At 42.1% G+C, this 23,329-nt stretch overlaps 2 protein-coding genes across 3 annotated transcripts; one reads left to right on the plus strand and one right to left on the minus strand.

The window, feature by feature from the left end:
- Window positions 1-937: 937 nt before the first annotated feature.
- On the plus strand, window positions 938-17,462 carry LOC115567347 (uncharacterized). The gene is made up of 11 exons (XM_030393822.1): window positions 938-962; window positions 5,284-5,349; window positions 5,640-5,660; window positions 5,790-6,065; window positions 8,496-8,616; window positions 8,758-8,933; window positions 9,201-9,343; window positions 10,226-10,373; window positions 10,965-11,146; window positions 11,242-11,334; window positions 12,049-17,462. The coding sequence occupies exons 2-11, from the start codon at window positions 5,304-5,306 to the stop codon at window positions 12,763-12,765; spliced, it is 1,923 nt and encodes a 640-aa protein (XP_030249682.1). The 5' UTR covers window positions 938-962; window positions 5,284-5,303; the 3' UTR covers window positions 12,766-17,462.
- LOC115567349 (zinc-binding protein A33) lies at window positions 16,884-21,508 on the minus strand. 2 transcript variants are annotated; one of them, XM_030393824.1, is made up of 7 exons: window positions 21,242-21,478; window positions 20,977-21,049; window positions 20,665-20,760; window positions 20,281-20,514; window positions 19,638-19,660; window positions 19,354-19,469; window positions 16,884-19,262 (listed from the first exon to the last, which is right to left on the minus strand). In XM_030393824.1, the coding sequence occupies exons 2-7, from the start codon at window positions 21,040-21,042 to the stop codon at window positions 18,709-18,711; spliced, it is 1,089 nt and encodes a 362-aa protein (XP_030249684.1). In that variant the 5' UTR covers window positions 21,043-21,049; window positions 21,242-21,478; the 3' UTR covers window positions 16,884-18,708. The 2 variants fall into 2 exon arrangements, with proteins under 2 accessions (XP_030249684.1, XP_030249685.1); XM_030393825.1 differs by lacking the exon at window positions 20,665-20,760 and having other exon boundaries at window positions 20,977-21,508.
- Window positions 21,509-23,329: the final 1,821 nt, after the last annotated feature.

The raw sequence follows: 23,329 nt of genomic DNA on the forward strand, positions 1-23,329 counted from the left end.
CAGAATCGTTATGATGGTACAGTGTCTTGTAATAGGGTAATTGTAATTTTTTAATTAGGCAGCCAACGGTACTTGAGTAGGCTAAATGAACTTAGTTACAGTCATCATGTGGGATGTACTGGACACATCAGAAGTGACGTTTTTTAAGATGATTTTTAAGGCTGAACTGATTTTGGGTTTGCTTCTACACTAACACTACAAAAATTTACATATACAGATTTTGTCATTTTTTTTATTTCTGACATTTTATTGTCCAGGTGAAATTTTTATTTTTTTTTTTCAAGCCAATTGACCAATAAAATGCTTTTATTTTGGTGATTTATTTGTTTTGTTTTGTTTTTTATGGAAACGTGACGTGATGTGCAGCAGTCCATTAGGGCATCCATGTAGTGACAACACACCTAGTCTGAACACACCATCATCCACTTTGTACCTCATCTGGGGCTCAATTTGTTTACTGATGCATACCTTTGTGCTGAATCAGCATCCTCTTGTGGCTTGCCTCTCTAATATCTCATTAAACACACTCAGATCACTGTAGGTGTCCTTTTTTTTTTTTTTTTTTTTTTTTTGCAGGAGGGGCGCAGGAGGGTGTCCGGTGTTTCCCGACACGAGTCGAGTGGCTCCGAGCAGCGAGCAGAGCCCGACATATTCTGAACATCTTCCAAATGTTGAGCCCGAGTCGTGAAGTGCTGCTCTTGAGGGGGGCGAGGTTGAGAGGGAGGGAGACGACGAGGGAGAACGCAGGCAGCATCCGAGCGCATTTTCACCTCTGAACACCATCCCGACATCCTCGCCGACCGCAGCGCGAGCTCCGACGCGGCAAATTAAAGGTGGGTGAGCGTGCGGATCTTTCTTTTACTTAACATGCGTGTGTTTGTCCTACATCCGACTGGTGCGTGACGGGTTAAATTCTGCAGTTTTTTCGGCTGATGCGCCTGTCGGCTGTCCCGGCCCCGGAGGTGAGCTGATCAGACTTTGCACATAATACTGTCAGAATTCGGGATTGAGGTGTGAAGATATGTTTAATGACTTAAACGCTCCCGGGATGACGGAGTCTCGCCTTCATCAGATGTTTTAGGTCCATTTCCTTCATCTCTCAGCCTCCTGGGTTGGACCCAGGTGCTTAAGAATATAATGCAGCTTTATTTTGTAGGATGCAAGATGATGTCAGGTGTTTCTCGCTGCCTTACAGGGCTTGAATGAAAGCAGGTGTGTTCAGTCTGTAGTCCATCTTGATTAAAAACTGGGGGAAAAAAAAACAACTATTACCACTCCTACAGTTTGTATTATTTTTGATATTATAAGAAAATGATATGTTTTATTTGGTGGTCCTCTTATTTTATCCTTCCGGAGCGCGTATCTGGTCCCAAAGACAAAATGCTCTGTACAGTTAACACTTAATAGCATCCATTATCTGACAGGAAGCTCCAGCCGGAGGGCTCTCTGGCTGTGTTGCCTCCGCCTGCAGTCTGCTGCTCAGTGACTGTAGCCAGAGCTGCATGAAGGCCCAGCCACAAACGGCTGCATTATAATCTCATCCTCACCGAGAACGAATCCCACATCTTCTGTGCTCTCATCACAGTGTGTTTGTCAATACTGCACATTGCTCTGAGGGCCCCCCCCCCCCGCTCCTCCTCCCTCATGTCCAGTGATTTTAATGAATCTGACAGGTGCAAGCAATATGGTGGAAACCTGTCTTTTCCTTTAGTTCACCGCAGCCAGCTTTGGAGGGAAAATAGGTTGTCAGCTGCTGCAGGCTTCTGATCAAAGATCGCATTTTCGAAATGATTTGGATTTTGTCTAGACGAGATTTGGTTGGGGGTCATTTTGGATCCTTGTATTTGAAAATATGAAGTTTAGCAGCAATGCATATTTGTTTGCAAGTGGTGCAGCTACAGCAAAGTAAACATTCGGCCATTTTCACGTGTGGCTGTAGATGCAGCAGTCATTTTTTCTTGCTTTCTGATGCCTCATGATTTATACTATATATATATACTATATTTATGTCCAGTGCTTTGAGAAGAGGGTATGAGTTGTGCCTCTGTAAATGTTTGTGCTCATTTCTTACATGCCCAGGACCTCACCCCAAGCAGTGTTTCCCCCCTCATCATCACTTGTGCAAAGAAAACGAGTAAAGTGAAAATGAAAGAGAAATGATGAAGGGTGGAGGCACAGAGGTTGCTTTGTAGGGTCCCCACATCTGCAGTCATTGAATGCATTTCCGCCTCTTTAAAGCCCGGTGGACAAAGACCTGTCTGTCCTTCCAGTAAGTAGCGAGTTTGGAGTTTAGAAGGAACACAGGCACGGGCTTTGATTTCAGAGTGGGATGCACTGGCTTGGATTATATAAGATAAGGAGGAGGAGAAGGATGAAAGAGACATAATAAAAAGAGAGAGAGATCCTGGGAGAAACACAAGACGAAAAAAGGGTAAATGACGGCGATGCAGTGAGATAGGGAGCGGAGTTGCACTGAGAAGACAAGATGTGGTGGAGAGAAGGCGAGAGATGATACGGAGCTGTCACACAGCGGCATAGAAAGTTAAAGAAGGCAGCAGAGGAGGACAGGCAGGCTCGATCGGGGCCGTGATGATGGTGAGAGAATGGTGACAGAAGTGAGAAAAGGGAAGAAATCAGGGATGAAAGAATGGAGAGGAAAATAAAGACTGAGTGAAGCTAAGTGAAGGGAGAGCGAGCGAGGGAAGAATACCAGATGGCATGTGTGCTCATGGGTTACAGCCCAAAGGACAGTGTGTGAATATAAAGATATCTTATTGCATGTGTTTTCATGTTTGCGCTCAGCGAGGCGGCACCTGATTTGGCCTCAAATGCTCCAAACTACCACAGAAATGAAGGAAATTTTAGATTTCTTGCTTCACAGATCTTACATGGAAACAGCAGATTGTGGTGACTCCACGGGGCCTACTGCTGTGACAGATGGACACGGTTCACTTTTGTCTTTTCTCTGTTCGGAGCCAGCCAGTCCTGCATCTCAGATGGCTGTAGCCCATTAATTAAACGCTGACAGCTACGGGGGTCAACAGTCTTCTTGTGTTTTAGTTGGAAGGTATGATCAGTTTACAATGCAGTGGCCTCAGATGAGAGTTCAAAGCATAAGATGAAGGCAAAACATTCCCGAAAACAAGGATGGGCACTGCAGTAATAAGATTACAGTGTAATTTGAGTTATAGAGACTGTCGCAAAGTACGCTACTGGCGTGTTTGCCAAGAGACACTGTTCTGTGTGACGCAGCTTTGTTCCATATTTTGTTTCAGATACAATGAAATCAGTGGGCTTTTAGGCTCCCTGCCTGGATTGTGGCACGCGGATGAGGAAGATACAATGCAGAGGGTTGTATGAAGCCGTCTGCGGAAACAACAAACGCGGTTGTCAGATTATGACGCCGTGAAATGTTAATTATTTTCATCAAACAAACAGAGAAAAGGGCCCCTCTGCTGTTGCTCTTTCTAAAATATGTTCATTACACGAGGACAGACAGGTGGCAGGCAAGAAAGAAAGAAGCGCGGGGAAGGCTAAGCGCCTCGTCATCCCCAGCCGGAGTAAAGACGTCTTATTTTTGAGGCACTTTAATCTTTACTGCATGTTTATTAGCCGCTGCAAAGTGTGACTGCAAGCACTGCAGGTGTTTCCCTCCTCGGTCCCCTCCTGGGCATTGTAAATGAAAAAATGCAGCTAAAAAATTTCTTTTTTATCACAAACTCTCTTGATGTGCTGCTTCAGTTAACATCAGCGTAATCCCCTCTGTGTGTAGATTCATCACGACTCTTCTCGGAAAGTCTTTTGGGAAAATAGATTCAGCCTGCAGCGCTTCTCATTCCAGACATTTCCTGTTGGAAACAGAGCGAGTCGTCACTACAATCTTTAAGATTCATGAATTATTCCGTGTTTAAATTCAGGCACATAATCAATAGACAATCCTTGTCAGTGATCCAAAGCCAGATGGCCCTGTAAACATGCACATACACTTAAAAGGAAGGGCCAATTTAAGACATCAGTCCCTCTTGGATCGGCCTTTAAACAGCACTAAATTTGACTCATAAATCTAAGCATGGCCCTGATTTTAAACTGAGCTCAGGTATTCTAAGTTATAAAGAGCTTTCTCCGCTTACGTTGCACCACTGGCTGTTTTTTTTTTTTATATATCTGATGTCCAATAATAGCCTCCAGGCAATGGAAGATAAATTGAATTAACAGGGACTGCAAGATTCTCTGCAGATCGTCAGAGGAGGTTTTTTTTTCTTTTTAGATTTTTAGGATGATTAGATAGCCTAATTGAATTCTTAATGCAACTTAAAGAATGTATACAGGACAAGATGAGAGGAAGAAAGAGCGAAACGAGAAAGAAAGGAAGACCCTTTGTGGTGTACAGATAACCTTGACTGCATGCTGTCTGACTGTGAGCACTGCAGGTGTTTCCTCCTGTTCCCCTCCTGGGCTCTTAAAATGGAAACCACAGGAAAGTTTCTTTTGGTCCAACCCCTTGATTTGTGGCCTCTGATGTCTCAGCACAGAAAGCATAATCTATATCCCCTCAGTGCTGCAATTAATCAGGATTCGCCTCAGAAACCTTCGCAGAGTCTTGTGGAAATTATATTTTGCTCGTCTGTCTTTCTTGTTTTGGACTTTTGTTAGACGCTCACCTGAGCAAAGACTTTTTAAGTAACAGTGTGCTCTCCTGCTGTGGATGAGACTTATGTCCTTTTTGACTCTTTTTTTTTTGAAAATTGTCTATACTATGAGGAATATTTTGAGCCTTAAATTTATTTTCTGTTTGTTTGAAGTGTCTTGGCACATATATATCAACAGGAAATCTTTATAGAGAAAACAGCAGCATTCACAGAGCTCCAAATCTTGTCGTTTCCAGTATAAGTCAAACCTTTAGTGTTCCTTTCAAATTGAAAGTGACTGCCTGCTTTGGAAGAAAACAAAGCAACACAATCAAACAAAGAAAGACTTAAATACACTTTCAGTTTCAGTTTTGTGCCTCTGTGGACGCTTCAGTCATCACAGGGTGACATCATCCAGGGAAACTGCTGCGTGACATCACCCGGGGATGATGTCATGCAGCAGTTTCACTGTGAACAAGCGACAGGGTCAAGCACGATCTGTTACCTGCCTACATCCTGAAGGGCACCAAACAGGTAGAAGTAAAACGAAAAAAAGGAGCAATATACTGTGTGTCAAAAGAATAAGAAAACATTAAAATAATGTCTATGATGCTGACTGTCTTTGACCTCACACATCCTGCTTTCTTATTTCTAGAGACAAAAGACTCAGCCAAGATGGCGACGGTCAGTGTGATCGCCATCAGCTTTCTGTTCGCCTCAGGTACGTTAAGAAAAATTAGTGATGGAAACTGTCTTTTTCTACTGATGGAAGTGCAGTCTTTTGGCATTTTTACTTTCTCAGGAAGCAATTTTTTATTTAGTAGTTAAGTCAGATGGTGCTCAATTTGCCTGATAGACAATATGCTCAGTCATCCAGAGGAATATGTCAGAAAAAAGCCCTACAGGTAGAAAACCAAAAACATTCCTGTTTGAATAGAGAAGAAAAGGACTCTATTGCAGTTTTACGTTACAGTGTTCACTTTTGATTTACACATTCTTCTTTGTTTACAGCTCTTTCCGCCCCTCTGAAAGGTAAGACTTGGTGCACCACTGCATCATACATAATTCTGAGTTATCTCATCAATTATGAAATATGAACCTTACTTCACCTCTTATGTGTTTGACAATGCTTCCTCCATCTTCTGGCACCGTATATTCCAGGAGAGGAGGAGTCCAGGACCTTGTTCCACGGGGAGGATTTCCACATCTTGCTGCCCTCACTCAGCTTGTTGGTCACGTTTCGCAACAGCTCTGCGCCACGGTCTCCCGAAGTGGTCCTGATGCGGGACGGTGTCATGCGCCACACTCGGGCCAAACTCAACCGCCACCTCAGCCACCTCGTTGTAGACAGTGTGGGTGAGGGGGACGAGGGAGTGTACACCGTGAAGAATCCAGATGACCCCGAGGACGTCAGACACATCGCGCTCATAGTCCGAGGTACTGGATGACATCACAGGCAGAAAAATACTACAACTACATCTGGTGCTTTAGCATGATTTTGATTTGCAGTACTAATGGTTTTGTTATGCCCATGTCAAATAAATTACTAAGCTTGATTAACACTGAGTAGAGCGCATACCTCCTACAAGGCCCAACAGACCACTTTAATTCAATCAGTCCTAATCCAATATCAGCACATATTTAAATGTTTAAATCCCCTAAATCTGGATTTTTGTTTAGATCAGCATCATATCGTCCTCACTCATAGATTACCTGAATACACCTTTTTATACGTTTTTCTTCAAGTTCCATGCTGTATTCCCTCTGAAATTATCTAAACTCTCCCCCCATCTCACAATTTTAAAGAAAGTGAGAAAGAAATCCTGGATCCGACCCTTCTGTTCTTGACTGAGACCCATCCTCCATCCAAGTTTAGTGGAAATCCGTTCAGTACTTTATGGGTAATCCTGTTGACTAACCAACCAACCAGGGGACACACATGAAAATATAATGTCCTTGGCAAAAGAAACTAAACCAAAATAAATTTAAATAAACACAATTAACTTTTGAATCAAAACTCCAATTTAAAATCAGCTGGAAGACTTAAATTCTTGAAACCTAAAAGGGGCAATGTGTAATAATTTAGACAAAAACATCAAAAATGTTGCTAAAATAGAGGAAGTAACAGTTTTTTTTAACATTTAGGTATTGTTTCGCAGAGAAGTTAGCATACTAACATGCTAGCCCAGCCCCTCCCATTCAAAAGCTCCTGTATTTGCGTTGTAAACACCAACACACATCTGGTCCCCGAGCTACCAGTCCCGACCACTAGCTGCACAGCTAACTGAGCTAACGGCAGCTACAGTTAGAGGCAGTTAGTGGTTAACTCTGGTGATTTGCTGCTCCTTATTTGCTTTGAGCTACTTTAAATTCATATTAGCACAAGTTCCTTTTGGATTCATGGACTGGATTGATACTAAATGATCAAGTCCACATAATAAACTTTAAATTTGATAACATTTATCTATTAAATATCTATTTTCTCTATTTTCTCTATATATTAAAACCACTATAAATTGCATTTTCAATACAACACAGAGCATTTTCTGGGGGCACTTTTGCTTTGAAAATGACTTTAAAGATAATTCAATTACCAAAATTGTCACCAACATATTTCTGAAGATGGACTAATGGTTTAATCGATAGTCATTTACGCTTTAATTTCAAATGTCTAATGGGTGACATTAGTGGTGGAATGTAACCAAGTACCTTTGATTTAAGGGACTTCTTCTTTTACCACATATCAGAAGAAAATTATATACTTTTAATTTCACTATATTCATTTGACGGCTTGTTTTTCTGATTTTACGTAGCTCACATGAAAAACAGGACATAGCCTAGTTAACATTAGCCCCACCTCAACAAACTAAAAAAGTTTAATGCTTTTATATCCCAATAATGTGATATGAAATACTTTGACACTCAGGGAGGCCAGTTATCTGCATTGATTACTTGAAGACCACTTTTGATACTCAAAGTACATTATATAATTATTCCGTATTCCTGTATTGTATGAACAAAATAATACTTTCAATGTATCTCGACTTTTACTTGGAGCCTTTTCACATTCCTCCACCTCTGGATGACATCAGAGCGACAACCACAGGATGAAGAATAAGCCTCTTACATCTGATCTAGAGTCAGAGTCAGGGTAGCGTAGGAGCTGACATTTCTCCCGCTCTAATCATGCAGGCAGCAGCCGATAAACCTCTCAGTTACACATCCTGTTTGTCCTCAGAGCGTTACGAGTTGCAGCGCTGTTGACTTTGGACTCTGACTAGTAATTCTGATGAGATTAGACACACACACACACACACACATCGAGAGAAGGATGGAGTGATTCAAACATGCAGAGGGAGGAGTGGGCTCAAACCCAGGATGGATAAAGGCGACTGTAGCGTAGCAATATTTGGAAGATGTGCCATATGGAGGCAGAAATGTGTGATTCAGAGATGTGTGTGTGTGTGTGTGTGTGTGTGTGTGTGTGTGTGTGTGTTTGTGTGAGAGCATGCCGGAGCTGCCAGGCATTAATTATGCAGCTCTTTAACCACCGACCCACTCCTTTCTCCTTTCCTCCCTGCTGTTTTCTTGTCTTTATCTTGTCTTTACTGTCCTTTCGGTTTGTTTCCCTACCCTTTCATTTCAGCTCCCCTGGTATTTTTGGATCACTACTCTTTGCTCTGCAATCCGTCCCCCTTTTTGCCACATCTGTCAGGCCTCTTCCTCTCTCTCCCTCACCCCTATCCATCCTTTCTCTCATTTTAAACTCTACTTCTATGATTTTTCTCTAATTTCCTTCACATCTTTCTGCCTAAATATCAGTTTCCTGCCGGCTGTAATTAACCTTGTATCTTTTTTACCGTCTAGATTGCTCCATCGAGCAGAGCATTAAATATGGCGGCGACTTCGATGTTCTGCTGTTAGGGGTGACTCCTCCCATCACCCTGGAGTATAGGCCCATTGCTGTTGAGGCCAACGACACATCAAGGTAGAGTCAGAACAATTACACTGATAGTTTAACCCAAGTGAATCTGTAATGACATTTTCCTACCATGATGCATATACACTCTGACACATGGCGTAGAAAATGTTGAGGAAAGTTCATCCTCTTTGACTTTCCCTCTCGCAGACCCGCTCTGGTGCTGCTGACCAGCACTGGGATGACCAGGGATGGCTACCAGGGTCGAGTCAGCGCCAACGAGCGCCAGGTCACCCTCAGTAGTGTCACAGGTGCAGACGAAGGAAGCTACACTGTCAGAGATGCCGAGGGGCACATCCAAAGGAAAGTGTGTCTCAACGTCAAAGGTGTGCGCACAGTCAGACGTTATTCTTTCCTCTTCAGTGCTTGACCTGTCTTTTTATCTGACCAGCCCTTCCATCAGGATGTTATTGTTGTTGTTGTTTCCTTCCTAGTTATAACGCTCCTCTTGTCTGCCATAATGGCTTTTTAAAGACCTAACGTTAATGGGCTCCAGCAGGCTAATGCATTTTAGATGATCCATTGGCCTGTAAAGAGCGCAGCCATGTATTTATTGTACGTCCTTCCTTCTTCTCTGTCTGTCTGTGTCTCAGAGCACCAAAACTTTGTGAAAGTGCCGTACGGCAAAAAACTGAAGATCAACCTGATACTCAACAGCTCCTTGGTCGACCTCTACTACACCCGCGACTCTGATAAAACAACCCATCTGCTGCTGGAAAAAGGAAAATTTACAGATGTAACTGGAGCCTCCTATTTCTTTTGTAGTCTCAACACTGTTGTGATTATTCATTGTTTGTATTGAACAGCAGAGAAAGGGGCTTTAATTTTTAAATCACTAAACAAGGGTGGCTGATATTACTATTGCAAAGAAGTCCTCTTTGAACAGCCCGTCCTTTCTGTTGTTGGTTATTTAGAAATTATGAAGCGTAGTTATATTATAAAATGCACAAATATTCATTTAAATTTACAATATGGCCATTTAATAATAGATTTGATATTCAGCTACATAACTTAGCATGCTAGGATTTCCTGCGGTGTTTGATAGCAGTCTGAAAAAAAGATTGCTGACATCATAAAAGAATATGTACCCTTTTATGGAAATATGAAATTTTCTTTAGGGAGAAACAGCAAAGCATAACTTTACACAGCAAAAAACATTATATTTCATGTGAGTTCCATTATTTAAGTGTGTGTCTGTCAACTAAGTTGATCGCGAGACAAAATGAGATGTTGACGGCTCACCACCTCAGCAAAATGATATCCTTTGGGAAACTTTGTATATCTGTTATATGTTCTTGATATAATTTGGGAGTGCATAATGTACATTCTTTAAGGATACAACACAGAAGCTCCTATTTCCAAAATGCACAGTATAGTGTGGCGTGAAATTCCATATAACATAACATTAGATAATCATGTAAGACAAAATGTCCCCCAAAGTTAAATTTTTTTTGCATTTTGTGCTGTTGATTAACTTCAGCGTCTTCAAGTCTTTTAACAGTTAACGTTGATTTTCGCGTTAATTCCGTTATTGGATTATTCGTTAAAGTCATATGTATGTTAATGTTCAGCTCTTTCAAGAGAGGGGTATAATTTTATTATCGCCTTTTCATTCCAGGCTCGGGCTGAACTGGGTCTCGAGGATCGTCTCTCTATGGAGGGTTCATTGGTTTTTCTGGATCAGGTCAGGGGTTCAGATGATGGCCAGTTCAAAATTACTGACATACTGGGATTCACTGTGTCCAGCATCCACCTGGAAGTCCTACGTAAGGATGGGGATGGCTTAAATGCACTCTGAAAACATGTACTCAGTGTTAGTAGTGAAACATTTCTACACTGTCATGTGAGCCAGTATTCAGAAAATTACACCTTATAAAAGGAGGTTCAGGAAAGGACGTCCTCTTTGCTGCAACAGTCATGTTTAGCACAAAACGTACCCAGTTTCTGAAGTTGTTGTTGATGATGAAGAGGAATAATTTTAATAATTATTGAAATTGTTTTGTATGATAACTCTATTTTCATATATTTAGATGAGTAATTTACAGAAAGTATGTGAAAATTAATTTTCAGCTACTCAAAACTTAAATTATTAAGGTGAAATATACTTACATGATAGATTAGAATAGAAGAATTTGGGCTAAACGACATATATATTATGTTGTGATGGCTGCTGATGGTAGAGGAAAATAGTAGTGACAAAATAATGGTTTGATAGCTGAGAAAAGAAAGAATAATCCTGGTGTCTTGTCTGCTGTAGCCATGCACTGGAACCCCAACACGTCAATGAAAGGTCAAATTAATTATTTCCTCTCCCACTTCTATCCCTCTCTCCACTCTCCCACCATGCCTACATGCAGCCTATAAGCTGGAGTCGCTATACGTAGCCATCATTGCCCTGTTGGGCCTGCTGGTTTTCCTTCTGCTGGTTTGTCTGCTGTCCTGCCTGATCAAAGTGAAGAAGAGGGCCAAGAGGTCTGCTGCCTTGGAGAAGCTTGCCCAAAACGCTGGCAAAGAGGATGAGGGAGAGGCTTTCAGACAGGTTGGAGGGAAAACTGACAATGTGGTGGTGGTGATGATGACGTTATTGTTGTCTTGCCATAAAAAGTGAGTATTATTTCCTGCGCATCTTCACAGGTGGTCAAGAACATCACCAAACTCAGCGAGGAATCCAAGCATTCCCAGGCAGACACTACCGAGAAGTCTCAGAGCACTGAGGTGGATATTAAAGTGAGACCATGTCTTATTTCTATTCTTCAACCTGAGTCTTTGAGAGGTTTTAATAATGTCTCCATGTTTTATGCTGTTTTCTGCGTTCAGACAGCTGCAGCATATTCAGAACGCTGCTGCTAGAGTCCCCACTAAGATCAACAAAGTGGATCACATCAGTCCAGGTCTCAGATCTTTGCAGTGGCTTCCTGTGTGACAAAGAATTGTTATTGGTTGATAAAGCCCTGAATGGTTTTAAAGGTCCAAAATACATCTCTGACCTGCTGCTATGTTATAAACTGTACAGACCTCTCAGGTCTTCTGGGACAGGTCTGCTTAATGTCCCCGGAGTCAAAAACTAAATACGGAGGAGCAGCATTCAGTTTTCTGCACCACACACTGTTACTGGAACAAACTCCCAGAAAACCTGAGGTCTGCTCCAACCCTCAGTTCTTTTAAATCAAGCCTTAAAGCTTCTGTTTGCCACTGCCTTTTATTAAATTAGTTATAATTATTGGGATAATTTACTCCTATCTTGCACTGCACTGTGACTGCACTCTGACTTTTATTCTCCTATTTTAGTTTCTATTTTATTTTACTCTTCCTAAATCCTATTTACATGCCCGTTCTATTGCCTTGTATGTCTGTTTGTTTTTGTCTATTTCTGTCTTTTGAAAAGCATTTTGAATTGTCGTGTTGTTGAAACAACTTACCATGCTGTCTGTTTGAACTCAGGGTCTGGAGGTTTCCTCTAAGGAGGTTGGGATAGGTAACCTAGAGACCAGTGATTCCGGCGTTGGCTTCAACACCGCCCTCCCACTGGACACTGACACCGATGCCCCTGATCCAACCTCCGAGTCTGTGGCTGTAACCCTCCCTGTTGTCCCTGAAACCAAACCAAGTCCACCATCTGCTGCTGAGGCCAAGCCAAGCGCTCCACCAGCTATAGAAATAAATCCAAGTCCAGTAGCTGAGACTAAAACCTCCCCAGCGCCTGAGACCAAGAAAACCCCTGATCAGCCAGTAGAAGTAAAGTTGGAAGTGTCCCAACCAGCCGATGTTAAGCTCAGCCCAGCCCCCAGCCCTGAACCTAAGGCTTCACTAAGTCCAGCTGATCCAAAGCCTGCTGATCCTAAGCCTGCACCTAGCCCAAGCCCGGAGCCTAAACCAGCTGTTCCCAAAGCCACCACTCCAACACCTGAAAGTAAGAGTGCCCTGACCCCCACACCTGAGACCCCCAAACCGACCACACCAGAACCCATTACCAACGGTACACCTGAGCCAGGTCCGGATTCCAAACCAAGCCCAGATCACGCTGATATTATCGGAGGCTCGACTCCAAAAGCTGCTCCCCCTAAAACCCCTGAAGTGGAGCTGAAATCCAGTGGTGCCCCATTGGAGGCCAGCAAAGACGGCACTGCGGCTGAGGATTCAACCACCACCACCACCTGAGAACTGACCCCATAAAAATCCAAGGGAAGCCCTACAGATTTTCTCCATTTACCACCACTGTAGACAATCGAACACCCCCCCTACCAAATAATGAAGAAACCACTGAAACTGGAGCGCGGACTTTGGTTTAACATGTCTAATGCCTGAACACAGTATTATCTTGATAATGGTATCTCACTTGTCTATAACTAACACATAACTTTTAAGACTTTACTGATTCTGAACAACTCCACACAACAAATGTGGCCTGTTGATTGTGAAACGTTTTAGTTGTGTACACCTTGCAGCCTAATTTTTTGGGGTAAAACTGTAACCGTAAGACTGCAAATCAAATCCTTGCAGAGTTTACAAATAAAACTCCACATAAGGTCTTTTCTAGCATATTGAGGGAGCCTGAAAGGTTTACATTTCATTTAAACAAGAACATACCAGTCGCTGTTTGTTGACCTCAAAGGTATGCTATGCAGGATTTTATCAAAAAACAATGCAAGGACTCATACAAAAGTAATCCTTCTTAAATATCACGACCCGCTAAAAGTGTGTGGTGGTGGCTGTATTTACATATACCCTGCCTCTGTTAAGGGCAGGGAACATTTTAGCAATTATTTTAGTAAGTATTTTGCCCTGTGGAGGATGTTTCTGAACGTCAGCTTTTGGGCAGTGGCGTTTAGCTCCCAGCCAATAACACCGTCCAGTTTGACTCTATAAGACATAGCAACCTGGTTACGTTGCTGTCTCTGTCTCTCTCCTCTGCTCTCTGCTCTGTATTACCGAGGACAGGGCTGAGCTACTCGCACACAAGCACAGAGAGAAGTAAAGTGTGCGCTTTGGGTTGCATCCACACATAATCCAGAGAACAGTGCCGAGCTGTGAGCATGTTTATATGTGCTTTAGAAAATAACCACGTGAAACATTTGAAAAATAACATTTTCACTGCTTTGATCTTGCTAACGCCGCTCCCTCTCGTCATTCACTATCTAGCTTGCTAGTCTACCGCTGCTCTCTCTCACGGGGAGGAGGAGCCAACTCTGAAGGGTGTGTTTACAAATAGCAACTGAAAAATCCTGCGTAGTATACCTTAAACTAACTGTCGTTTCCCATCTAAATGGTCGTTCCTTCCTATCAGCATGTGGATAAAACAGACAAACTGCATGAAATTTTCAGCCAAAACGTCCTCTCGCCTTTTTATTGGAAGCCCCTTCGATCACATAAATGACGCTCATGTAGTTGCCATTTGTACATAGCTTAATTGTGGATTTTATACGCTTGTGCCAGTCCTCTGGCTTTAGAAACATGTGCAATGCATTATCACATATAGAAAACAAAAATAAGTTTTGCACAACTTTAACCACACAAGAAAACATACTAACACTACTAATCCCGCTATTTAAAGTTTCTCAGATTGAGATTCTCTGCGGATATTTCAGACAATTAACGTGTTTGGCAGACTGAACGCGAAGGTTCAGATCAACCACTCTACTGTCTTCAATCTGGACGGCTCTACAAAAATCCGAAAGTTTATTAGGCTTCAGACACTTAATGGGACCAGTGTATACCCACTGTATGTTGAGCTTTTCAGAAAATGAAATACTGAATGAAAGTGTCTGGTAAATTCAAAAAGAACATGCTTGCTAGTTTCTTTCTGTTTTTTTCTTGTCATTTTCCAAGTCTGTCATTCATTCTTTGATTCTCTCTATTTTCCCTTTCCTTTGCTCTGCATTTCTAATTACTTAAAGCAACATCGGACTTTTTCGCAAAGTGTTAGCGTTGTCCGTCAACAACCTATTCGATCTTTTCAGCTATGTCAAGATGTCTGTAGAGGCTGCTGAGCCCAGTTTTGTTGCCTTGCTCATTTTCTCTGGTTGTGGTGCACATTCCCTGTTTCGGATCTGAAGACCCCCTCCTACTGGTGGTCCAAAACTCCTGTGCTAGTTGTGTAAACACCAACACTCAGTTCAGTCTGGCTAACTGAGCTAAATGAGGTAACGGTGGGTACAGTTAGGATTGACCTAAGCAACAAGTAAAAATATCTATCCATCAGGAAATACAGTAAATCATCAAGCAGAGGCAGAGTTGCCTCAGATCATAAGAAGGAAAACCAGAAAACATTTTCTCCATATCCAGTTTCACCGACAATGTGGTGGTGTGTATTAGAGGAAGTGGTGCCGTAAAGCTTTACTCACTCCTCACCGGAGACCAAAATTGCCCATCCACATCATACAGACCAGATCAGGCGTTCGGAACGCATTGTGGAGATGCCAGTAAAACAGCGACATGGCGTTGCTTTAAGTACTTATGAACACAGCCTTTAACATAAATTTGAATCTTGTGAACGTTTTGTTTCTTGCGTCTTTGATCATTTATGCCTAGCATGCTGAATGCTCCAAAATACTCCTTAGAGGCCTTTGTCAATGCCACAACATCGTCTGTCCAGAGCTGTTCTATGTGAGTTTGGAGCTATGTGGATGTTAATTCAACACAATGTCCTCTTAGTTGAAGCTCTTGTATGGTACAGGGGAGGTGTGCAGAAACATTGTAGTGTAACAAAATGCATGTCTCTACCTCATGTTTTAACCGACCACTAGGAAACCAATGACAGTGCACTGAAATCAACAAAAAAGCATTTTGAATTTTTGATAGAAGCACAAAATGGCAGCCATGAAAATTAAATCAGATGAAATGTAGGAAAAGTGAAAGCAGCACATCCGTCTACAACCAACTGGCCTTTCTTGGTAGCTTTCCTAAACTGATCGATTTTTTCTTACAGACATTAATATCAGGCGATATGTCAGCATTTTAAAAAGCCATACGACAACATAGGTTCAGATGTCAGATTTGATACAAAGATTATTAAACACAATATACAAACTAAAACAACAACAAAAAAAAAAATTAAAGGGGCCTCCATGTTGAATAGACAGTATCAGATAGTCAAATGTATTACACACGGAAACATGCATTATAATGTAAAACACTGAATATGCCTAATTTCTTGCCTGGATCTTTGAAGGAACCACAAACCTATTTTGGCATTACTGAATATTTTTCATTATACATACAGTATATACGCACACACACAGACACACAAACCCAACACACACATTCCAGCCTTGTAAATATTGCATGTGTACGCCAGTTTAACCCCCTTAAGGCTGAATGTCTTTAGTGTATAGAACAGTTGTTGTATTATACTTAAAAATGAAAAAAAGCAAACTAATTTAAATTTCTCACCAACATTAAATCCAGAATATAAAATATATACACATACATTACTATGTACTATAAACACTAATAATCACTAACGTCTTGAACTAATTTAACAACCAAATATTGTAAAAAAGGAAATCTATCAAAACTATATTAGATCTTTTTAGATCAATTATCTGCTGTTATTGCCATTCCAACCTGATGATACCCGCAGCATACAGTATCTCTCACAGTATTTACATGTTGTATTCAGCTGTTTAACCTGTGTCACTTAATGCATCGACTGCAGCATGCCCACGACATCTTATTGTCCTGAAGTTGTGTCTGTGTGTGTGACCAGAGGAGTGATGTTTCAGTGTGACCCTCACTGTGTGTTTGGGATTTCTGTGTTTGTATTATGCACATAATGTACGAGCGTGAATGATTTATGACTGTGTTTGACCCGGTATAGTCCATGCATATGCAGTTTGTACAGAATGAAACAACTGTGCTTTAAGTGTGCTTCTCCATCTGTCCTGAGTAAGGTATTCATGTGCCTGCTTAAATTGTCTCGCAAGTGCTGTGTATAAGTCATGAGTGTGAATGTGTTTGAAGCCACGAACATGTTGTAAAAGATATTGTAACTTTGAGATGTTTGAGTGAGTCTTGTCTTTGTTTAGTGCCTAAAACTCGTAGTGGATAGTTGGCCTTGTTTTCTGGCATTAGCCGACACTCCTAATGGCACCTTCTTTCCTCGCTGGGGATTCACAGACGTTGAAAGCCGTTTGCACACCACTGACTGGCCTATGACATGCTCATGTGTAGAGGATATGTGACTTCTTGTATAAAAACTGGTTTTCAAGAGGATTTCTGAGTAGCGTAAGGAATGCTGAACGTGCTCTATTTGTAAGCGAGGGTGTTTTTCCATTCCATTAATCAAGACACGGTTCGGAGTATGTGAGTGAATTCATGATAGCAGCAGATGAATGACAGAGCACTGTGTGGCTAACCCTCAGGGTTATGTTGTGGTAAGCAATTGATGAGGGGGCTGCTAAAACAGCATTTTCGTGCACCACCACTTCTGTATATTGTCAGTGATTGTAAAACCAAGCCACTCAGAGTGAGAGAGGCAGATGGGGTTTGGTGGGCAGGACACGCCTTTGGTTTACACGTAACCAGCATCTCAAAGAGGGGTCAGTCTAGTGGGATTGGAGTTATTACATCTAACTGGTGCCAGAGGGATTCTGTTTCCTACCCACCTCTGATAGCCCACTAATAGGAACCACTACTTTTAATACCACTGGCACTTCTTGCACTATGTGAGTCGTCTCTGCCCTGATCCTCTCTGTTTACTTCTGCTGTTCTGGCCTTGGTGTGGTGTGACATCCTACATGTTCTCTCTGTACTCCCCCTTTTGCACAACACTTCACACAGATGTTTTGTAAAGAAGACTAGTTTTTTCTTTATTTCGTGTCTAAAGGAATACTAAGAATAAACAAGCGATTATGACATTTGCTGTCCTGCTGTCTTTGTTTCCACAGAGCAACGCACTTACAGAAGGACAGTTCTGTCTCAGTGCTGTCCACCCCGTCTCGCAGTGAGTCATCTCACTCAATGTCAGCCATCAGTTGTTCTCAGTGTCACGCGCCACTTTCTCACCCTTCAGGCCATGCGTGCCATTAATCCCACTTGTTTTGAGCGGCCAGAGCCTCGCCGGGACGCATCGGGGCAGAGCAGGGACAGCAGAGATATTTATAAACAGGCCAAAGGTAAAAGCATAATGCTGTTAGCACCTGTCATAGACTGTGAAGCTCCAGGCTGGCCGCAAATTACAACCTTCCTCAAGCTTTGTTCTCCTCAACACTTATAAATACATACATACATCAGCTCAGGATATATTTGAAGCATCATGTTTCACCACATTTATTTCCTCAAACTCTAAAGCATTCAAGCAATCCCAGTAATAGTACATCTAACAAATGTATTTAATGTAGACTTTCTCTATTTACAACACCTTTTCTGCAAATTATAAAAAACATTGTACAATAATAAGGGGTGCAACTAACCATTATTATTATCTAAAATATGATCAATTCTTTTTTTTATCAATTGTTTAGTCTATAACATCACAGAAAATTGGAGGTAATGTCTTCAAATGTCTTGTTTTGTTCCAAACCCAAAAATATTTGGTTTATTTCAACAACAGATTAAAAGAAAAGCATTTAATCTTTCAGTTAGAAAAGCTGGAACTAGCAAATATATGACATTTTTCCCTGAAAAGGTGCAACACAGAAGTTCCACAGAACCCCTTTATTTGATCATCAAAAGAGTTGAAAATTAATTAATTTAATTAAGCAGCTCTGTAGGTCAGTCCACAAAAATGTCAGCCACAGTTTTTGCCCTATAGGAGGCTGTAACTTGGCAGGGAGGTCAAGGGCGTCTGTGTGTGTGTATGTGTTTGAAGGTGTGTGTGTGTGTGTGCTCATGCCAACACACTAAAAGGGGGCATGCCAGTGGGAGTGGTCTAACTTCTAAACTGATTTATGTAATGTGACCGAGACAGTCAAGTGTTTGTGAGGTTGTGTGTGTGTGTGTGTGTGGATACTTTTTATGCGTGGTTGAATGCAGCTTGTGCAAATACCCACTTGTTTAGCCAATAGTTTCAGTTTGAAGTGTGACAATAAGACAATCATAAAATTAATATTAGAAATCTCTGGCCTGTTGACCATCAGTGTAAATTGCTGACAACAATCCACTTCATAGCAAAGGGCTAAAGATCTTAAGTGCTGCCGTGTTATTCCCATCATCTGTGTCACATGGATTATAGAAGGGGAACAGAGGAACCATGACCGTTTCCATCGTAAACGTATAGATTGGCGCCATGGTAATAGCATTATAGAAAGACACCTCCTCCTTTTCACAGTCTAAGAACACACCGATGCGGGCAAGACGGACAGATACGTTGACCTTGGTGGGCTTCGGGTCGGTGCAGGCAAAGATAGATCCGCCCTTCAGGGCCAGGGTCCAGAGGCCGCCGGAGGTGCCCGTAGCAGTCGTCTCACCTCTTGGAACATCATCTTGTGCCACTCCCAACCTCCATGCTGTCTTATGCCCCACCTCCACCTCCCAGTAGTGTCTCCCTGTGGTGAAGCCCTGACGGCCAAACACACAGTAATAATAATGGAAGCGCCGTGGGTTGGGCTGGCAATCCTTCGTGTCTTTATCTTCCTCAAACCACACTGAGGTGCAAGACTCGGACAGGGACAGATTAGGATGGGCTGTGTCAGGGTCAAAGGTCACTGATGTAATATCTGTAGGCAAGTAGAGATTAGAGATAGAGAAGTAAGGTGAGCTTTGTTGTTGTTCTGCATGTGTTTTGTCAAATAAGATACATGAACATACTTGGGTAAAGGCAGCTTTTCATGTGCTTCCATATCCTGTACTGTATGGGCCCCACAAACTGACCAGCGCGCACCTCAGTGTCCACCTCTGCTGGAGGAACAAAGCTGACCTGAGACCTGCTTTGACAAAATGGAAGGGAAGAGGGGATGACCGAATGATGAATTGCAGAGTGTCACATCAGTGTGAGGATTATGAAGATGGATTTATGTGCAGAAATGCCAAGCGTGCATATACACAGGACTAATGAGGTGTGGGGGAAACAGTTAGTTTGATGGAACACTTGCCTTTTTACGAGATCTTGAATTTCCTGCAATGAGAAAGACAGTTTAGGAAAGTTTGTGTATATTTGCCAAAAACGGATGGTGGGGAAAGCTGTCTTTGTTTGGACTCCCAAAATGCAGATTGCCAAGCTGCCTTGTGGTGTCCATTCCTATTTGCTGACCAACGCATTGACTGCCTTCTGTCCTTCCACTTTCAAATGAGAAATTGATTTTGATCTGCAAAAGGAGGCAAGTCAACTGTTTAGCCAATCAGTGCCTATAATTGATCAAATAAGTGCTGGTGAAGAGGCGCACAACAGCTAACAGGGTTGCACTGCAGCTCTGGGAGCCTGCAGAGTCACAGGGTTTCCCAGCAGCTCTGCGCTCCAAGGAATCCAAACAGAGAGAACACTTATAAACAGATATTTCAATCGCAAGTAAGGTAAGTAATGTTTTGTTCCAGGCCCAGGAGAGAGCTGACCAAGTGTGGCTCTGTCGTTGTGCACAGAACTTTCCAGAATGTTTTATGGAAGGAGGCCAAACTATTCTCCAACTCCTCCTCTGTACCCACTCACACATCAGCTCACCCTCCAAATTTACAACTACAGTAAATTCAAGCCAATTATAAGCCAAACCACTGTGACAGTCCTTTTTTTAACTTCCTCACTTTGAGCAGTTTCGGACTGTCCTCCTCAGTCAGTTTGCTGTTGAGCACCGTGATGGCTCTCTCCAGGTCCCTCCCTTGCTCGGCTATTTTCTTCTCTCTTTCCTTCAGCTGCTTCAGTTGTTTTTGTCTCTCCCTCCGCAGTCGCTCAAGGTCCTTACACTCCTCCTCATCCAGGAAACGATGGAGGTTCTCAAACTCGGCCCTGATTTCTCGTTCCAAGGCATCAAAACTGTTCTGAAAGACAGAACAGGAACAGAGGTGTGACTGCAGACACAGTGTGTGGACATGACGATGTACTCATTTATTTTGTGTTAAACTGAAATTATTGTGTACGAAAGCGTGTATTTCTGCAAAGGATAGGGATTAATAATGCAGCAACAGTACCTCTACTTCCACTGACTCTATGTACGTCTCTCTCTCTGCCTCTCTGCACTCATCTACCTCGTGCTTGATTCTTTTAATAGCCTGGATAAGCTTTTCCTGTAACACACAAACACACACGTATGCACACACACACATTGAAAACAAAAAAAAACACATAATAGTGTTATGAGTAAAGAACACATATTAAATTATTTGCCTATATTAAAAACAACAAATTCAAATGAATACGAATGAAATTGGAGTGAAAATGTAATCTAATGTCAGCTGTTCTACATACAGCAGCAGGTGAAGACCATAAAACATGAAGCCTACCTTGTGATCGCCGAGAAGCTGTTTATTGCAGTTGTTGTTGGTGTCTTTGGCGTGGTTTCGGTACATTCCAGTTCTGCAAAAAAACAATTGACAAATACCGAAATCGGGAAGACTCTCGAGAAAGCACAACAAAAGTGATGGAGGGAGCGGGAGGGAGGGACAAATTAGAGGAACATGAAAGCACAACAATACGGAGAGGGAGAGGGAGAGGGAGAGAGGGAGAAACACACAGACTACAGTGACAAATAGAGCAACAAGGACATACGTCCAAGCAGAAAATGAACTAGAGAAAAGTATTGACAAGCACAGATCAGTATCCACAGCCTGGCTTGAGGATATATGGATCCAATAACGGTATAGAGGAGGAAAAGGAGGAGTGCAGATGACTGTAGTTGCCAGGAGGGCTTGCTGGCAGGCTGGCTGGCTGGTTGGTTGGTAGGCTGGGAGCAGCGATTTATGGCAGCCGACACATAAGAGTCTATTTTTGTCTGCCAGTGTCTTTGGAAACAAAGAAGAATCTGGTGGTGGAGAGTGGCAGCCAGGCAGTCAGGCAGATATAGTGTTTCATATCTGCAGTTGTTTTGCCTGGAAGGGAGACATTGCATGTTTATTTTTGATAGGTGGCTCTCAGTGTCTGGGGGTATGAGAGGAGCCAGTGTGGCGACTATGAGCAGTCATACTGCTTGATTCAAGGATGCTGGTCAGGTATTCCTTCCCTGCTGGCTACATATTGTCTGAGAGGGGGAGCACTGTTTCTACACCCATAGTCAGCATTTCTGCTCCCTGCTCCACTGGGAGTTCATATCTGCATCCCGATTTCTCAACATAAGTCTCTTTTTTCAGTATGACTGCTTCACATCCAAACTTTTAATATCTCTACCTCTGTTTTTGTCTCCCCGGTCACTCCCTCCACACAGAGACACACACACACACAGGGGGGTCTGGCTATGGGTACAGGGCACTGAAGCAGCATAACCCACCCAGCAACTGTTCCTCATCTATAATTCATGGTGCTTGGTCCTGGCAAGTGACTGCGCTGAGCTGAGGTTGAGCTGCAAACACCAGTGCACTACAGTATGCGGCAGGTGGAGGGGACACCGACAGGAAGATTCAATAAAACACAAAGGCCCACTGGATGAAGTCATGGAGGCGTGCCCAGCAATAACTGACTGAGAATCGAAGCAGCTGTTAATTAGCGTTGTCTATTCAATTTCAACTTAATGAATTGTCTTTAATTGAAAAGCCAATTATAGGATTTAAGGTCCTTTTTTTTTTACAATCGTCACATCGACACGTGAATTTGAATTGAATGTGACTTTTTATAGTGACAGACAGAAATAATTATATATTACAGTTTTACTGCTAGATAAAGGCCCAGACACAGACACATAATAGGATATGTATATATAGAAAACATACGACATATACGGTATTTAGAAAAATAACAACTATGATAGTCAGTTGTAAGAAAAGATGGGAAAGAACACTGTTGTGCAGCAGTTTGCAGTAGACCGTTGTGCAAATATAGAGCGCAAATATAAAATTTGAAATATATATAAGGTGCAAATTAAAAAAAAACTCAAAGCCAAAAATATAAACAGGGCAGCAATAAGATGAAAGTCCTAAAACATTCCATCTTAGTGTTAAATTCTATTAAAAAGAAGGAACATCAGATCACAAAAAGGGTCTGAAATGTTTGCTTTTTAAATATTTCTTCTATCTGTATATATTTACGTAGAAATTTAGAAAAGGTCACACTTTATAACAGTAGTGTAGTCAGTGGTTCAGCCTAAAAAAACTCAGGAAAAGTTCAAGAGGAAGCATGAGCTCCAAGACAGTGTTGTTGGAAAAGTTAGACATGTCAGCCCTGCAGCTCCTCGTGGGAGAGATGCCATAATATGTTAAGAAGAAGCAGTTAATGACCAACTGCTGTGCTAACCTCAAAGGAATTAAATAACATAACCCCACTCATGTGGTGTTGCAGGAGAGCTGAGAGTAAGGCAGAGGACAAATAGCAAGCTTTGGGTGGGTGTTTGCAAAAGATATGCAGAGGACCTGGGGGTTATTAATATCAAGCTGAGCTCAACAGTAGCCTGGTGATTCCAGAGGCTGAGTCATGGACACACTCAACACCCCTGATAGACATGTGCATGGTGGAGTTGAGGTGGTCAGAGAGAGGAAAAGTCAACCTATAAGCAGCTTATTCAGTTCATGTAAGAGAGCACTATTCTCAGTATGTACATACTGAAGGGTGAAATGATAAAGATCATCAGACAACTGGAGCTGTTATTTTTTTCTAGTTCCCAAAAGTTGCTGGATGCAATTAAATTATCTAGGAGTCCTCTCGATGGTA

Source organism: Sparus aurata, chromosome 17 (genome assembly GCF_900880675.1).
Source record: "Sparus aurata chromosome 17, fSpaAur1.1, whole genome shotgun sequence".
In the NCBI taxonomy this organism is placed as follows: Eukaryota; Metazoa; Chordata; class Actinopteri; order Spariformes; family Sparidae; genus Sparus; species Sparus aurata.

Bases quoted from the DNA above. Each gene is read 5' to 3' on its own strand.
- LOC115567347 (XM_030393822.1), top strand. From the start codon at position 5,304: ATGGCGACGGTCAGTGTGATCGCCATCAGCTTTCTGTTCGCCTCAG. The intron at 11,147-11,241 runs GTTGGAGGGAAA...GCATCTTCACAG, and splicing joins AGGGAGAGGCTTTCAGACAG to GTGGTCAAGAACATCACCAA. The intron at 11,335-12,048 runs GTGAGACCATGT...GTTTGAACTCAG, and splicing joins GCACTGAGGTGGATATTAAA to GGTCTGGAGGTTTCCTCTAA.
- LOC115567349 (XM_030393824.1), bottom strand. From the start codon at position 21,042: ATGTACCGAAACCACGCCAAAGACACCAACAACAACTGCAATAAACAG. The intron at 19,661-20,280 runs GTGAGGAAGTTA...TTCTCATTGCAG, and splicing joins ACAGTCCGAAACTGCTCAAA to GAAATTCAAGATCTCGTAAA. The intron at 19,263-19,353 runs GTATGTTCATGT...ACTTGCCTACAG, and splicing joins GAAAAGCTGCCTTTACCCAA to ATATTACATCAGTGACCTTT.